The sequence below is a fragment of the Macaca mulatta genome, chromosome 12 (assembly GCF_049350105.2).
Source record: "Macaca mulatta isolate MMU2019108-1 chromosome 12, T2T-MMU8v2.0, whole genome shotgun sequence".
NCBI classification, from domain to species: Eukaryota; Metazoa; Chordata; class Mammalia; order Primates; family Cercopithecidae; genus Macaca; species Macaca mulatta.
This window is the reverse complement of record NC_133417.1, coordinates 12,934,138-12,952,902: the sequence shown is the minus strand read 5'-3', so window position 1 is coordinate 12,952,902 and position 18,765 is coordinate 12,934,138. Positions and strand designations below refer to the sequence as shown.

The 18,765-nt window shown below is 42.5% G+C and overlaps 1 protein-coding gene across 1 annotated transcript in view; it reads left to right on the top strand.

Annotated features, from left to right (window-relative positions):
• CNTNAP5 (contactin associated protein family member 5) overlaps positions 1 to 18,765 on the top strand; it is an 861,846-nt gene that overhangs the window by 465,527 nt on the left and 377,554 nt on the right. The window contains exons 9-10 of the mRNA XM_015109883.3: positions 9,613 to 9,762; positions 12,602 to 12,773. Coding sequence (XP_014965369.3) covers positions 9,613 to 9,762; positions 12,602 to 12,773 — 322 coding nt within the window. The remainder of the gene's footprint in view (positions 1 to 9,612; positions 9,763 to 12,601; positions 12,774 to 18,765) is intronic.

Below are 18,765 nucleotides of genomic sequence, written 5' to 3'. Positions count from 1 at the left end.
TAGGCTATAGCCCTGCAATTAACAGAGCTGCTCCCCAAATATTGTCCTTTCTCATATAAGCCATTTGTAGCTAGCCACCACCTGCACACCAAGTAAACATGACGAGGCCACAAGCTTCATCCTCTGCTTCAATTAAGTTGTCATTAATGCCTCAGTATTTGAGCTAAGATAATGTTAATGAGAAAATCCCATTAGCAAGGGCAAAAACATGGATAGCCACACGGCTATGATTGTCACAACAAGCTGTCTGGTTAAGCACAGAGTTCGAGTTTCAGAAGATAATAACATGATGAAGCATTTCGTGTTATGGAAAACTGAGCAATGCAATCGCCTGAACTTTAAGATACCAAGCAAAGGTTGGAAATGTTTACCAAAGTAGCGATTTCTTGGGCATCTTCAGCTTTTTAAGTTTTGATTAATGACAATGGAAACATTGTATTTCTTAACTCACTGTTTTTTCTCTTATCTCTCACTCAAAAGGGAATTGCAGGAGCTAGATTTTTTTTTAATCATAGCAGATTAATCTTGTCAAACCTGCTATCACTTCCCTTTGTCTTTTATAATTTTTACTTTGACAGTTCTCTCATATAACTTAGGTTCCTCCCATTGGCTTTAGGAAACTTTTGGAGTATCTACTCTGCACTGAGTACTGTGGTTGAACCTGGGAGGGGGGCACTGCCCACCAGGAGCTCATAGGCATGGTTGGAAGAGACAGTGAAGAGGCATTAATGAATAATGCACAGGGAAGCACAGGGAAGAGACAGCAGGACAGGGGAGAAAGGGAAGGCTTTCTAGAGGTGGAGATGTCACAGCTTGGTTCTGAAGAATAAATAGAATTTGGCCAAATAAGGAGGGAAGGATCGGATGCTCTAATAAGAGATGAGAAATAGAACAAGAACTGGAGGTGTAAGACTATAGAAGCTTAGATGCCTGGGGCCCAGAGGGCAAAAGATGAAGCAGCGTTTTGGTCAGGGACCCCAGAGTTTGTGCTGTATCTTGGAGAGAATAAGGAAATAACTCTATTGAGTTTAGCTTAATGTTTAGCATGTGGATGTTTGATCTCAGCATTCAAGTCTGCTAAGGAAACCACACCTTCACCATCAACCACAAATGTATTGTGACTTCCTAACAGACCCTAACGGATGGCAAAACAAGATGTTTTCCCTTTATGCAGCAATCAAGGGTTTTCAGGATCCAGGTTACCTTGAAATATGAGCCAGGCATTAATGACTAGGAAAGGTTTAACCGTGATTTATGGCCAATGCTCACGAGAGGGCCTGCTGCTGACACTTGGCAGTGGAGATTCAGTTGGTCTGATGCTCAATCCATCAATTAGCATTTGGAGAGGGCAGAATGCTGCTCTGCTGATACTGGAGCTGGTGGGGGGGTCCCAAAACCTGACTCAGACTCTGACCCCCAGGTACCTGTCATCCCACTGGGAAGTGGAAACTTACATGGACGGATTGTTAATTAATACCACAAGGTGGTAAATATTATGAACTAAATAAATAGATCCGACTGCAGATGCTACAGGAATTTAGAAAGAGAATTCACCACGCACTAGTCTAGTCAAGGAAAGCCTGCTTCATTCATTTCCGGATTTATTAACTTATTCATGTATTCAATCAATCAATCATTCAGCACATTTTATATGCCCTGCACTGTGGTAGGTGGCTGTGATAGAAAGTAATAAAACGTATGTTCTCTGTCTGTACAGTTTAGGAAAGAATTTGCTGACACAAAAACTTGGCCTTGGAAGATTGGGGGATGGATTTTGAAAGGAGGAAATCGTAAGGATAGCATATAGGTGGAGCAGCGGCTGGGTGTGGAAGCCCCAGTTCACTAACTATGTTTACTTAGAGCATAATGAACACATGATCTAGCTGAGTAGAGAATTCCTGTAAGGATTTTGGAAAATAGCCTGAAAGGACAGAGGGAGACTTGGTTACAGAAACAATAGACTGTCCAGTGTGATTTTCATTCTCTGAGCTCCATGACCCAGTGGCGGAGTATTTGCTGTGAGGTCGATGATAACCTTGCAGTTTAGATAGTTGGATCTAGCAAGGTGTCCTCTATCAGAAAGAGACAGAGGACTAGGAAAAGAAGGGCATCATTAAAGAAATTCCCAGCTTCAAGGATAAGGAGTAGAACAAAAGTAGGACAGGGAATTTGAAGGCATATGTGAATTCAATCTACCATATGTAGGAAAAAGTTAAGAGAATTTGATAATTGATGGATAAACAGTGTGCCAGGAAAACATAACTCAGGCTCTAAATTGTAGCATAATGGTACTAGTAACAGTAATATACTCTTCTACTATGTAACTGACATTTTTAGACTTCCTTATTCAATTATTCATATATTGCCCACTTTATTCTCACAAAAGTTGACTGTGAGATAGTCAGCAAAAGTTGACAGCTACCTTCGAATTGTTAAATAACAGCATGTGTGAGAGGACATAGAAAGACTGTTGAATCGAGTTTTCTGGGGATGATAAAGCCTAGAAACTTTCAAGTCAAGCCAATCAATTTGTTTCTGTTTTACAGATGATGTAATAGGTTTAGAGACATTAAGAAATCTCTCTAAATTTCTGGAAATTGTAAGCGGCAGGCACTTGAGCAAGGAATAGCAGGTGAATAAAGCTATCAAGGAAATCTGTAACAAGTTATCTCCAGGGTTGGAAACAGTCTTTGGGGACTATGATTTGGCCTGGGCTACCTTTTTGCTCTTGTGTGTGGCTGTAATGGCCTAGGGTAGTCACGGCTGACACTTACAGGCCCTAAACAGTCACTTGGTTACAAAGGTTCATTGACACCTTGCAACATTAATTGTGATCTTGCTTTTCATTTTGTCTTTGAAACATAAAAAAGATGTTAAAATATGGTGACCATTGAAATGCAAAGATCTGTTAGAAATTTTATGGAGGAATTGGTGGGGTTAGAGAGACAGAGAGAGAGAGGTACAATTGAGAGCCAGAGTAGAAGAGTATGTCAAGGCTCTGCAACCTCAAAAATATTTTTTTAACTCAACGGCTCTGAGCCAAGGGAAGATTTCCATTCCCACCAAACTCACCTTTTAGCCCACCTGTCCCCCAAATGGTGAAAAAATGTGCTGTTGGTGACGGGGATTTGTGGTGTTGGTGATGGGATTGTGTTGTTGGTAATGGAAGGTTGTGGCATTGATGATGGAAGGTTTTGGTATTGGTGATGGAGTGTTGTGGTATTGGTGATGGAATGTTGTGGTGTTGGTGGTGGAGGGTTGTGGTGTTGGTGATGGAGGTTGTGGTATTGTTGATGGGAGATTGATGTTGGTGATGAGGTGTTGTGGTGGTGATGAGGGTTGTGGTGTTGGTGATGGAGGGTTGTGGTGGTGATAGAGGGTTGTGGTGTTGATGATGGAGGGTTGTGGTGTTGATGATGGAGGGTTGTAGTGTTGGTGATGGAGGATTATGATGTTGGTAAAGAGGGGTTGTGGTGTTGGTGATGGGAGGTTGTGGTGTTGGTAATGGAAGCTTGTGCTGTTGCTCATGGGAGGTTGTGGTGTTGGTAATGGAGAGTTGTGGTTTTGATGATCGTTCTTTGTGGTGTTGGTGATGGAGGGCTGTGGTGTTGATGATGGAGGGTTGTAGTGTTGGTGATGGAGAGTTGTGATGTTGGTGAAGGAGAGTTGGGTGGTGATGGGGGTTGTGGTGTTGGTGATGGAGGGTTGTGGTGTTGGTGATGGGGGCTTGTGGTGTTAGTGATGGAGGGTTGTGGTGTTGGTGAAGAGGGGTTGTGGTGTTGATGATGGAGGGTTGTAGTGTTGGTGATAGAGGGTGTGGTATTGGTGAAGAGGGGTTGTGGTGTTGGTGATGGAGGGTGGTGATGTTGGTAATGGAAGGTTGTGGTGTGATGATTGAGGGTTGTGATGGTGATGGGGGATTGTTATTACCATCTAGTGAGCAGGAGTGCTGCTGCACATCCAACACAACAGGCATACCACAAGACACCTACTCACGCCTGTAATTCTAGCACTTTGGGAGCCTGAGGCAGGTGGATCACTTGAGGTCAGGAGTTCAAGACCAGCCTGGCCAACATGATGAAACCCCGTCTCTACTAAAAATACAAAAAAATTACCCGGGCATGGTGTTAGGTGCCTGTAATCCCAGCTACTCAGGAGGCTGAGCCAGGAGAATCGCTTGAACCTGGGAGGCTGAAGTTGCAGTGAGCCGAGATCAGCCACTATACTCCAGTCTGGGCAGCAGAGTGAGACTCTGTCTCAAAAAAAAAAAAAAAAAAAAATACTGATTTGTGCTACATGGATGAATCTTAGAAACATAATGCTAAGAAAAAAATACCAGTCAGAAAATAGAGCATAATGTATAATTTTATTTATATCAAGTGCCCAGAATAGGCAAATCCATAGAGTCCCAAAGGTAGATTAGTGGTGGTTGACCAGGGCTGGAGGTGCAGGGATAAGGGGATTGGGGGACAGTATATCAAGGTTACAGAGTATATTTAGGGGATGATGACATGTTTTAAAAATTGATTGTAGTGATTGTATAACTGAATCTATTAAAAACCACTGGGTTTCACACTTTAGATGACATATATGGTATGTGAATTTTACCTCAATAAATCTGTTACCAAAAAAATAAAATAAAAATAAAAGCAAAGTAGAATTCAGTAGCAGAACATAAAACTTTGCAGAGCTTTTTGGTCATCAAAGAGATGGCAGGAGCAGGGCAGGGCTGGCTGGAGTTGCCAGCATGATGAGCAAAAGGAGCTCAGCCCCAGTACCCACACTTCCCTTTGAACGCTGGCTCTGCCTCTGAGCAGCCATGGGGCCCTGGGCAGCCTCTCCACTTTTCTCTGTTACATCTATTACATGAGGGCAATCAACTTGACCTCCAGGACTATTGTAAGAATTAGGAATTATATTATTTAAAGCGCCTGGCACATTGTAGGCATTTGTTACTGGTAGTGTGATGTATTATTAGCTATTTTTACAATTGGGGTATTTCAAAGGTTCATTTGCAAGTTCAGTAGCAAGGATGAAAACTGTCATTCTTTTTTTCTCTATGGAGAAAATCTTCCAAGTCTTTATTTGATTCCTAGGAAAGCACAGGGCAGCCTATTTAACTCTCTCTCTCTATAAGGAACCCTTTATACTGATGCCCTAGGCTGAATTCCAGAGCCTAAGAGAAGCCATGAGAACAAAAGTGAAGAGGACAAAAAAGTTTTCTGTCTTTTATTTCAGTTTAAACAGTTTGTCAGGTTTTTTAAGATTATAAAAAATGTACATTAAAAAACATTGAAAATTCCGGTATAACATAAAAGAAAAAAAAAACAAAAATAATCTGTGATTCTGTCAGTCTACATTATTGCAGTGTTTTTCTTGGTGTTAGTTTTTAACAAAATGGGAATCATGCAGCACGTACTATTTATTAAGAACTTCTCTCTTATCAAGATATCAGTAACATTCTTGGACATTGTGATGTTTATTGACTACGTTATATACCATATTAGGAATAAACCATGTTTGCTTTACCTAGCCTGCTACTATTGGAAATAGGGGTAGCAGTGAATTTTTGCTATTGTAAACAATGGTGTCATGAACTATCTTCACCATAAATCTTGGCTACAGCTCTGTTACTATTTTAGAAATAATTCTTCAGAATAAAATTAACAGGAAATGAGGTATGACATTCTTGGGATTTTTGATGCTTACTGGTGTATTGTCTCCCTGAAAGAATGTGCAAATTTAGGTGGCTGAAAACAACATATAAAATTGACTATTTCCCTCTATTCTCATTGAGATTGAGTATAATCAGTTTTTATCCTTTATTAGTCTGGGAGATGGCAAATAATACCCGACCTGTCTTTAAAGTTCAGAAATTGTATGTTTGTCCTCATCTGTTTCTGGAACCCAAATCCCATCTTTTAGGCCTCAGTTCCTAAATCATGGGGGTGCTTAGTGCCCCATATTGGCCCTCAATATCCTGCTCTTCTCCCCTAAGAGCATTTCTTTTCCCCTCATCAAGACATTCTTGGCCTAAAAGGTGTTGCTTTCCTGTTCTCCTCATTGGACATGTCTATTCTTTCAAAGCTATTTATCTCAAGGAGGTTTGGGAAAAAAGCAGTCGGATAAGGTGATTTCTTCCTAATTGTTGAATAATTAATAGCACTTCCACTTTTACCTTTAAGACAGTATTCTTAATAACAAAACCTCGGAGAGTCTCTAGGGATATTATTTTGGATCTATTAACAGAATGAAGTGAAAACGAGGACCAGTTGAAAGTGGAGATTTTTAGCTGGGGATGTACCACTTCACTTACCTTGGAACCCGTGCCCGAGCAGCTCTCCTGGGCTAGTTCCAATTTCTCAGCTTCTTTCCTTTCTCTTCTGACACCTCCAATGACGTGGCTCCCGACCCTGGCTGCACAACATAATTCCAAGTCCTGGGATAATCCCCAGAAATCTGACTTAATTAACCTGGAGTGATCCCCAGGTTCTGTATTTTCAAAAGCTCCCCAGGCAATACCTGCATCGAGAACTATTGTTCTAATAATTTTCCTCCGCAGAGCTAAACTTTTCACCCAGGCTCCCCCTGCAGGGACTGGGGACCATGTAGAAAAAGGCCAAATCAAAGAAAAGGCAAACCAAAAAAAAAAAAAGAAGAAGAAGAAGAAGAAGAAAACAACCAACCAAGCAAACCCTCATTATGTAAAAACTTGAAAGAGAGAAATGGATGGCGATGTGGGGAGAGGACAAGACCCACAATCAGAACAGATGATCCTACAGACACCCATTGAGCAGACCTCTCCTCTCAGGCCAGTGCCATCTGTAACATGAATAGATGGTAGATAACTAATTGGAGGGGACACTTACTGTGGCCTCTATAAATACATTCTTCTCTACTGTAGCCCTGATGCCTAGCAGGGTGCTTGGCCTTTAGGGAGTATTTAGAACTTTTATTCTGAACTAGTTACTAACGCCCTTCCAGTCTAGAGTCTACCTGCAGATACAGTCCCATATGTTATGCGGATGTATTCAAATGAGTATGCAAATGAACATGTTTAAAAAGGACTTACAATTGACTGTCTTCCCCAAATACCCCTGAAAGAAGTCAAATGTTCATCACCAAGAAACACCTGACAGATTCTCTGTCTCATTAGCAGAATCCCTGTGTCCAGGACCCAAACCCTGGTCTTGTCTGAGGACAACTGCCTTTGGGAGGAAGTGGGGCCACCAGGCTGAGAAGCGTCTGGGTTCTCTTCTTCACCCCAAGCAGATGTTCAGGGTTGCAGTGGAGACTAACTTTGAGAGATCTGGCTGAAAACACATCGGGTCTCCTATATCTGGGATGCACTGAGCAGATGGGTCACAGCTGCCCAGGTGCAAATACAGCTGGGTTCCAAGCCTGGTGCTGTGCTTCTCCCAGGGCAGCCTGGGAGCTCAGGGGCACCAGCCATCTGGGAGCTGAGGGGCACCAGCTCTTCACTTGCCACTCTGAGGGTCTGCCACACCTCTGTGGTGATCCTCAGTGTTTTCTTCCCAGCTGGCTGCTTTGGGGCTGCTCCAGTAGGCTCTACCAAGGCAGGTCTGTTTTACCTGCAGAAATAGCTCTAAATCCATCACTTGCTTTGCATTTTCACTGCTGCTACTTTAGGTGAGATCTTCTCATTCTGCCTCCGGGGACTCTGCAAGCAATAGGACCTGTGAGTTCTGCCTCCAGCCTTGACCCCTCCCAGCTGCTACCATTGGCTCTTGTGCTAGCTGATTCTTTGAATAAACATCTCCAACCCTGATATTACCATCCTAGAGAGCCCTCATGGACTCCCATGTTCTAAAGCTGTAATTTTCATCTTTGGCTGCACATTAGAACCACCCAAGGAGCTTTTTAAAAAATGTAGATGCTTAGGGCCCATGCCCAGAGATGCTGATAGAATCGGTTTGGGAAAAGTGCTCTTCAGAATCATTTGTCAAAGGATATTGTTTCAAGTCCTCCCGAGCCTGGCATGTGAGACCCCTGGGAGATTGGATCCTCTTTCCAGCTGCCTTCATATTGGCATCTCCTGCTTCTCAGTCCAGACCTTTGTTTCTTTATACAGGCTCTGTGTCTCCTGGAACTCTTGCTCCCAGAATCACAAACTCTTGCTCGTTTTCCACAACTCCCCTTAACTGTCACCCACTTCTGTGAAACATTCTTGGGATCCTCTCATGGAGTTAGTTAGACTTTCTTTCTTCTCTGCTCGTATGTTGTTGTTCCACCCAGAATTGCAAAAGGTGGTGTTGTTTGCTTACTTCTCTGTCTACCCCGCTAACCTGAACTCAAAAGACGTTATTTTAATCTTCCTTGCATATCTCTCTGCCTCTTAACAATGGACTACCCTAGGGTAGAGATCATGTGATGTTAATATCCATACCCTCTAATGCCAAAGACCATTTCGTATTTGTCGCTCTGTTCATTTTTTAAGCTAACATGACTGCCAGCGTATGATTGAAATGAACTATTCTGCATTACCTGCTGGACTAACTGGTGTTATCCCCACAATGGCCTGTTAAGTACAGTCATTGTCCTCTTTGCAAGTGAGGAAACTGACACAATGAGAGGAAAGACAACTCAACATGTAACAGGGCACAATAAATGACTGTTTAGAATTTAGAATTGTGTGGCTATGTGCTCTTGCCACAGAAACTCTTTGTAACCAATCAGTTAATATGCTTTTATTTTCTTCAGCAAGCACTTCGCACCAACAGGACACAGAGTCTTCGTAGATGATAAACTCTTTAAAGGAAATAGTTGAAACCTCATGACTAGTTCCCAATACAGTTTCCTCAGTAAAGTAGGTCAGCAGCACAGGGTACACGAAAGACAGCTGGAGCAATGGAATAGGAGAGAAAAGAACTTTACAAAACCACCCACCTTTCTTCCAGTGCCTTTAGAGACAGTCATGCCTCATTTCATTCGATCCCTTTGACAGTGATAAGGGGCAGGAATTATAATATTTACAGATGATAAAATCAGAGCTTAATGAAGGTGAGTAACTTAGACAATGTCACCTAATTTAGAATGAAAAACGCTGCAACTGGATTAGTATGTTACCTCTCTCCAACTGGAGGCTGCCTCTGCCTGGTACATCATTGGAATCCAGCTTTCCTCATCTACTTTAAAAATAGCTCACTTTTTCCTAAAATTGTTTGTAGGAAAGTATGAGAAAACTAAAATTGCCCGTAACTCTACCACTCAGATAAAATTGCTGGTAATATTTTGAGTTCTTTTATTTTTCTGTTTTTTTCTTCTGCATTTATACAACAACAGATCAGAATATGTGACATAACTTTGGTTGTGGTATGTACAACATTTTGTATTTTTCCCTTTTGTTTTTAAACAAAACATATCAGAAGCAGTTTAGCCATCTTTTTTCAAAAAGAAAGAGGTTAGAATGAAGTGGTACAAAGAGGAAGAGCAACGCTTTTTATGAACCTTCCAAGGGCTTGTATCCAGCCGAGTGAGGAGTGGGTTTGCTCTGAGAAGGGCATGGACGGCAGCAGGCTGGGAAATAAGCCCCCTTTCTCCAGGCCTTCCGGACCCATCATCTCTAGGCTTGCTCTCTTGTTTCTCTTGCAGGCAGCAACTTGAATGATGGCTTGTGGCACTCAGTTAGCATCAACGCCAGGAGGAACCGCATCACGCTCACTCTGGATAATGAAGCAGCACCTCCAGCTCCTGACAGCACTTGGGTGCAGATTTATTCTGGAAATAGCTACTACTTTGGAGGTAAATTCTCCAGCCTTTAAGAGGGAAAATAAAGAAGGGAGGGAAAATGAAGTGGGCAATTATTTCGCTATGGTGGTTCTGGCTTGGTCAATTAGACAATTATCCCCCCCCGCCCAACATACACACACACATCCTCAATCTCAAAATAGTGAGAAGCAAAATCTCTCACAGCTGTGGGCAAATATAAATTATCTAGGTCAGTGCTGAGGAAGAAAAGAACTTTAGCTACAAGAGCTGGTGTTATATAACACATCCAAAGGAGATTTTTGTAGCCATGCCAAGCCCTGTGATCACATGGGAAAGGAGAAACTCAGTTCGAAACTTGGAGAAAGTGTATCAAGAGTCAGCAGTACCTGCAAGAGGCAAAATCCAGGTGGAAAGGCACAACCAGCATGCTCAGCACCTGGGTCCCTCCTCTGCCACTTTCCTCTCTTAGTCCCCTGTCCCCTCCTTCCCCACATTCCTAGAGATCATGCCCACAGAGAGCCAGGAATGAGGTGGAACTAGGAGGCCCATGAACTTGTAACTCCACGTGTAGAAGCCAGTTCAGATTGTTCAGATTCTGCCTTCTCTGATGTTAAGTGAATCCTGGGAACCTTTCCAATGACAGGAACACAAGGGCAAGCTGATGGTGAAGAAAAACACGTAATTAGGCATCTACTGAATTTTTATAAATGCATATATATGTATGTATTTAGTCTTTCAAAAGTATTTTTCAATAAAAATTAATATCTAGTTTCATAGTTGTTTGTATTATAGAAACAATCTCTGAAAATGATGTAACCTCAATAGCTGTCTGACCTTGAGAAAGGTACTTATAGTCCCTAAACTTCCTAATCTGAAACATGGGGAAATAAGTTCACCTCCAAAATTTCAGGAAAAGTTAAGTACGACCAAGGTTTAAACGTATAGCACAGAGTGTGCCACATGGCAGGGGATGGGGAAACTGGCTCCACCTCCTTTAGATATAAGTCAGGGTCTGGTCTACAGTTTCCTTATTCTTTTCCTATTAGTAAATTGAAGAGAAGTATTGTATAAAATTATGCATAGTCTCTTAAACAGAATTTACAGGTCACTTCTCTCATACCAATGGAATGTGGTTAAAGCTTTAAAATGCAAAAGGGATTTTGCACAGGTGCAGTGTATATCTCAACATCTCCTAGGGGGGAAGCAATATCTTTGTGGCTTGATTTTAGGGTGAGGAAGGGCCTATGACCTTTACCTCAAATCTCCTCCCCCTGTGCATGGCTTAACAAATTCCTTTAGGAAGGGAATACACGTCCAGTCTCTGCAAAAGTTGTATGACTTACCTCATTTAATTCATGCAGAAACCTTGTGCAGTACATAATACCCCCACTTAATAGATAATAAAACTGGTATTTGCTGAGATGAAAGAGTTTGTGCAACGCCATAGAGCTCATGAATTCAAATCCAGGTCTGTGTTCCCACAGCCCACCAGTAAAAACAGAGATTGGAACAAATGTATTATAAAGATCATAGAACAAGGGTGTTGGGGTCCACAAAGATAACCTCACAGACCGAATAATTGTGCATCTTATGCAATATTTCAGCATCAGAGGGAAAAACGCTATCTTGAATTTATTCTTGAGGGAAATGTTTGTTACTAATCCTGATACAATAAGCATCTGACATGCCTCAGAGACAAAATGGCTCTCCTGCCTCAGTTGAAGGAGTGTTCTTAGAGGCAAGTTTTAAGGGACCCTGGGTTTAGAATGTGAAGATTTATCAGTGATTTGAACAGTGTTTAAACAAACGCCCCACACGTAGACTGTAAACTTAAGGAAGGTGAAAAATGAGTTTCAGTAATAATAGTCAACTTACATAAATTCTCTCTACAGCTTCAATTAGAAGTTGTAGCATCTCTCTTCGTTTTATAGTGTGCCTGTGAGCTGTTAACCAGCTGCTGGGCTTCAGCCCAGCAGTGACTGTCTATTAAAGATGGCTGAAATAATTCCCAGTTATTTATGGGTTATTACCATGGTTTTAAGCTTGCATTCCCATATGCTCTGAACCTATTAAAGCCATTGGGATGGAGTTTGTAAGGAGCACGAGCACTCATATCCCTGAAAGGCTCTATACCCATCTTAATGAGAAGTAGATATGCCCTGGTTGCAAGCTACACTAAATCAGTGTAATTTTTTTTTAAGAACACCCTTTAAAAAGGTATAGTGTTAACCTTTCCCATATGCTATTACAGCCCTAAAATGACATGCATTTAAACCCTTAGTTCCTTCTAAAACCAGCAAAATGTCTGATTTTGCTTTTCACATCACGTCAAAATTCCAGTTATGCTCCTGTGTGTACCTTTCTCAGGAACTAAGCCTGTTAATGCTAACAATTAACCGGACAATTCCTCTGCTGCCATCCCTACCCAACCATCCCTACCCAAAGCATAATTTCCTTTGAAAGCGTAATTCAGAATTGAATTGTGCATTTAGATATGTATTTCAAGACAGAACCAAAATTCTGAAGTAGCTATAATATGTTTCTTCCTTGGGGTGAGTGAAGGATGCCATATGAAAGAATAGAAAATAGCTTACCCCAAGGAAAAAAAAAAGTAAGAAGGAGACACCTGTTACAGTATTGATATTCCCTTTGCCGTGCTTTTTATTTTCTCTACAGTGATGGAGTATGCCCTATTTTGTATCAATTCTGTCCCCTCCCTGAGAATGCTAGGATTTACAACAAAAAGGGTGTGCACTGTTGTGAATGAGAAAGCACCAAAATAATTAGACCTCAAGGTCTTCCATCAATAGGTCGCCAAAGCAATGACGGATCATTTCAGCATTCTTCTTCATCTTTTTTCTCTGTCCCACAGGGTGCCCCGACAATCTCACCGATTCCCAATGTTTAAATCCCATTAAGGCTTTCCAAGGCTGCATGAGGCTCATCTTTATTGATAACCAGCCCAAGGACCTCATTTCAGTTCAGCAAGGTTCCCTGGGGAATTTTAGTGATTTACACATTGATCTGTGTAGCATCAAAGACAGGTAATTATTGTCTCTTCTCCTCTGTTCTCCCACCCCCTTCCCATTCTCACTGTTCTAAATATGAATTTCTTTAAGCAAAATTCTAATCCACCGACATTAGCCACATTAGACATAATTGAGTTGCCTAATGGAAAATATTTCTGAAAGGATTTCAGGCCCAGAGAAAAATGGTTTAAATTAGTTGAGTCTCTCTTCATGTTGACTTGCAGTAAATGGGATATGCAAATTAAATCAAAATACAAATTTGTGAAAGGATTAAAATTTTATGCATAAACAACATTTGATTACTTTGAAGTTAAAGCAAAAAGGAGGAAGGAATTACTTCTCTCCTAAACCATTTCATTTTTCACTGCTGTGTGTGTCCTTTCTAACACAGACAGATGAGCATCGGACCATCTGGGAAGTCTGCAAAAGAGGTTCACGAATGCCCAATAACATACAACTACTCCTGGATTTGGCTGTTTTTTGGTCTTACTGCCCCTACCACTGCTTCTCTGGTCCAGAGGAGATCAGAAAAACTCACTTTAGCTCTCCATTTCCCCTGGGATCTTGCTCTCCTTATAATAGAAGTTTCTAAATGCAAAGACACACTGCAGAAAACCAAAGAGGATGGATTCTGAATTTACATCAAAGTTTACCATGTTCTTCTTCTTTCCTCTCCAGAGCCTACTTCCTTCATTCTTCCAGTTCTTCTCACCCTTGTCAAAATATCATTTATAGAATGGGTGAATAATATCTGTTCAGTGCTTGCCTATGTGTTGACGAGACAGGGTCTCTGCTTATGTTTCATCAGGGAATAAATTAGCCATTACAATAAAGTGAGATACATGACCAAGAAGTGCACCCTTATTTGTCAGACACACAGCAGCAGCAACTTAGTCTGACCCCAGAGAATGAGTCCAAGAAGGTTTCAGAAGATAATGCTGAGTTGAATCTTAAAGGAGAAGACACTGGCAGGCTAGGCTGAGGTTGAGAGGGGAAGGGAGATTGGCATAGAAGCAGGAGAAAGCATGGATTGCAAGTATTTCATCCACTCAAAATACTTTTTTGGCATTTGAAATCTCTAATAGTTGAGTTGGCAATATCTATTTTTCATAGTGGCATATAAAATAATGGTATATCTTACAATTAGTGGTGTCTTAGATTAAATAATATATAGCTCAGTAGGGATGGTAGGTCACTGTGGATGGTGCACCTGGTGTAAATATGTCCAGAGATGTGGGGGCAGGACCAGTCATGAAGAACTTTGTGTACCAGTGGGATTTGGTTTCATGCTCTTGGTGAGAACCATGGAGGAAGGTGGCTAGCTTTTCCTAGCAGAAAGAGTACTCAAGAAGAAGTGAGAAAGGTGGATTGGAAGAGAGCTTGCATACAACTAGGCAGGTGATTGCCCAGTTCGGGAGAGGAATAATGAGTAGTAGCAGGTGACTCTACTGAGGGGCACAGAAATCGGCCATGCAGTGCATAGTCTCTGCTAACGCTGAAATGAGCCGCATAACTTGGTGAAAGTTTCCACACATTTCTCTGTTAACATCACTATGCATGGGATCATCAACAAATCATGCAGATTTTCTGTCTCTTCTGCTTTATTTTTTTTTCTATTTGACCAGCTGAAAAAGTGGTAATAAAATATGTGCTTCATTAAAATGTGCTAGTTTAGAGCTTGGAGAATAAAAGTTATTGCAGGCAATGGTTGCCAGACCAATAGTGTTTAGTAATGGCGTGGGAGAAGCATCCTACTTCATCAGCCAGTGCAGCCTCTTCCAAAGTGTTGATCAATACAGGGAATATTTATCAATAGGGGTCTCTAATGCTACCTTAATTTTTAATCAAGCAAGCTCTCATTATTTTCGATTGCATGAAAGTCATTGCCATATGCACTGCATCATTAGTTTTGTGTAATTGTAGTCTTGTATAATTGGATTACATACAATTGTGCTTTCGTTAATTGTATAATAAGGGATTGTGTTTAGTTTCGTGGGTAAATGGTTAAGTTTTTCTTGATTTACCAGGCGCTGTGTCTAACAGAAGGGAAAGCTGCGGCAAGGGACTGTGCTTGAGTCACTATTTCTTGAACTCATATTTAATGTTATCTGAAGAGGGGCAGGAGTTACAAGGGCAGGTGGTTTCTGAATTTGGTGTTTCACTTTTAATGTGTGAATCAGTGTGAACTGGATTTCAGGTTAAGTACAAACTCTTTGCCTTCAAGGAGCTTGCTATTTGGTGGGAGAGAGGAGGGGAATAGGCTGGCAGTGGTTTTCCTTACCTGGACAGCTGTCTGAAAAGCCCACAGAGGACAGCCTGAGAATCTCTTCTTACTCTGAGACTCCTTTCCAATCCCTTGTTACAGGCTGTAGAGACCCAGGTCTCCATCTGCCTCTTTGTGGTTATCCTACCCCTTCTTTTTCTCTCTCAAAGTGAAGTGGGATCCCACCCTGCCAGCTTTTCTTTTATGCTGGCCCCAATGCAGCATCTTACATACTTAAAGAGTCTTAGTGCTGGTCACGTGGGAAAATCTAAAGACATCTAAATCTAAAGACATCTAAAGCAGCATTCCGGCCGGGCACGGTGGCTCACGCCCGTAATTCCAGTACTTTGGGAGGCCACGGCAGGTGGATTAACTGAGGTCAGAAGTTTGAGATCAGCCTGGCCAATATGGTAAAACCCTGTCTCTACTAAAAATACAAAAACCAGCCAGGCGTGGTGACACATGTCTAATCTCAGCTTCTTGGGAGGCCGAGAGAGGAGAATCGCTTGAACCCAGGAGATGGAGGTTGCAATGAGCCGAGACGGTGCCGCTACACTCCAGCCTGGGCGACAGAGTGAGACTCCGTCTCAAAAATAAATCAATAAATAAGTAAATAAATAAATAAGTAGCATTCCTACCTGAGGCACCAATGTTCCAAAATCTCAAGGGCTCCCTCCAGTTTAGTTCCTTTAAGCAACTTCCTTTTGAGGTGGTACCTAAGACCCTGACATCTGCTGCCCGGTTTACACTGTTTACAAACCACCTTTGACATTTCATCCTGAGCAAAAGCGGAAAGGGTCTCTTCTCAGGGATTAAGAAACTTTAACCGATGTGCATCTCAGGGATGGGCAAAATTACCGAATCTTCTGGCTTCTGGGAGGAAAGGAGTTGGAAGAACTGGCCTAGCGCACAGCTCTGGAAGCAGGAAGGTGTTGGTGTTGAGCATCTCCAGTGCCTGGCAGTGCATGGGCAGGATGGGGGAAGGAAGCAGCAGCAATTAGAATAAGGCATTCCTGACCCACACTGTGCCCTGTTCACGGTCCTTCTGAACCTCTAGGACACAGTCTGCAGCTGCTGCCTCTCTTCTGCAGACCAAACCACCAGCCTCATAATTTCTGCACCCTAAGCCCCTGTCCTTCATAATAACCATCTTTCCAGCCTCTTTGACTTGAAGTAGGCAAAACACAATAGTCTAAGCCAGCGGTCCCCAACCTTTTTGGCATTCAGGGACTGGGGGCTTGGGGAGGGATGGTTTTAGGGTGATTCTAGCACGCACATTTATTGTGCACTTGATTTCTATTATTGTTACATTGTGATGTATAATAATTATGCAACTCACCATAATGCAAAGTCAGTGGGAGCCCTGAGCTTGTTTTCCTGCAACTAGATGGTCTCATCTGGGAGTGATTAAAGACGATGACAGATCATCAGGCATTAGATTATCATAAGGAGTGTGCAGCCTAGATCCTTCACATGCAGTTTACAATAGGTACTTCTGTGAGAATCTAATCCTGAAGTTGATCTGATAAGAGGCAGAGCTTAGGCAGTAATGTGAGCGACGAGGATTGTCTGTAAGAACAGACGAAGCTTCGCTTGCTCACCCGCTGTTCACCTTCTACTGTTTGTTCCAGTTCCTAAGAAGCCACGGACCAGTACTGGTTCTGGTTTGTGGCCCAGGGCTTGAGGACCCCTGATCTAATCTATCACAGAGGAAAGTCACTTTCAATAAGGCTTCATTCGGTGAACAGCTGTTGATTCACCCTCTGTAGTTCTGTCTTATAGGTAGGCGTTGAGCGAGAGAGTGAGACTGACTTACATCTCTCCCTGAGCAGGATGTGATGCTGTAAAGGCTCTAGAAGCCCTGGGAGTCCAGAGGCACTGATATCCCCACTTTCTAAAAGGGGAAAGCTAAGACCTGGAGACGTATGTCAGTGTTCTCAAGGTCCCACAGGGCCGAAGTTCTGATCAAGAGTCAGGCACTGTGAGTATTCTCTCCCCAGTACTATCTAGCAAAGAGGCACTGATCTGGAAATGGCAGTCACTGTGGGTCCGTGTCTCTAAATGTGTAACCCCATTTTCCGATTGTCGACCTAAAAGGAAAAAGCTGACGCAAAATTAATATAAGTAGAGAGTTCATTTGGGCCAAGCTTGCTTGAGGCAATCCAGGAGCACGGATTCAAGTTGCCCTGAATAGACACTTGGATTAGCAGCTGTTGCAACTGGGTTTCTAAAGGCAAATATGAGGACAAGGAGTGAACTGACATAAAGTTCTGCCAGGAATTCTCAATGGTTTACAGGTGACAGATTTGATTAGCGATTGGTTGTATATTGTTAAGCTGTAGGGTGTGGGTTGTAGTGTGTCCAGTGCAGCATGATTAGATTAACAACAAGCAGTTCCAAGAGATAAGTACACAGCACAAAGTGGGGGTGTCGAGTATGACTGGGGTGTCCTTTTAATGTTTCATGGGCCTGATCAGTAAAAGGACTTGCATTCCTCACATAAAAGTTGTTTTCTTTTCTCATGCTCAACCAGATCGAATTTTCAAGAATATGCAATATGTCAGATTCTTTGTAACATTTATGTGCCTAATGCAATTCCTTCCATGAGGGGACGTTCAGAGTGATATGCAATGTCTAGCAGGGCCTGAGTGGAGTAAGGTGAGCCAGGTTCAAAGAGTCTCCGCCCCACGTCCATGTAGATGATTCCCAGTCAATTTCAGGAGCCGTGTCCAGTCCTGTGAAGTTCAAGATCCAGGACAGGAGAGGCAGATTAGCAAATGCTGTTCAAGAGCATCCACAGGAGACAGGCTCCAAGGTATGAAGCCATACCAGGAGGGGAAAAACAGGGATGCTGATGAGGAAGGTGTCTGAGATTGGGAGAAGCAGAGGACATACCTGGAAAAAGTTCAGAATCACAGTGCAGGTGGCAGCAGCTTTGAGAGGCAGCAGGACATGTTTAAATCCACCCCGCCCACAGCCTGAGATGTAATACACATTATTTAAACTTTTGTTCATGTTTTCTCTTTTGCAAAGCTAGGATCAGAAAACCTACCTTTGTGCTAAGAGTTGAATGAGAGAGGGAGAGAGAAATGAGAGCGTGCGATAAGTCAGGTGTTCAATTGCATGACTGGAATGCAGTGGATGCTCAATTAGACGTTCACCGCGTTAATTCCTCTGGCCAAAGGTTTGCCACTTCTCTGGTTTCCACAGGGAGAGAAGAGGCTTAAGTGCCCTGCCAGTCTTTCCCCAAATCCCACTGCTGCAAGTGATCCTCAGTAGTTTCTGAGGAGATTCCCATGTGAATATTTCACATGCATCCCCCCTCCCAAATCAGTCCGCTTTGTGATTCCCCTTGGGCTTTGGTCCCACTTGTTCAGAGGACCTGCCTCTCAGGGCCACCAGCCATGGCCCATTAGGAAAGCACTCATCAATTTGGGTGCCAAGGTTGTGGTCTTCAGATTTTCCTAAAGCATTAGTCTCAAGATCAGGACTAGAGTGAGCCTAGAGAATAAAATTTAAGGAGACCCCGACTTCTAGGTTCATGCATTTGTGGATCCTGCATTTGCAGAAACCTGAGAGTGAGGTCCTCTTTAAATCTTATAGGCAAATTGGAACATGTTAACATCAGAATCACCAGAAATGCTTGTTAAAACACAAATTACGGGGGTGGAGCCTGGAAATTTGCATTTCTAAGAAATTCCTGGGTGATGCTGCTGCTACTGGGCTGGCCTGGTGGTCATACTT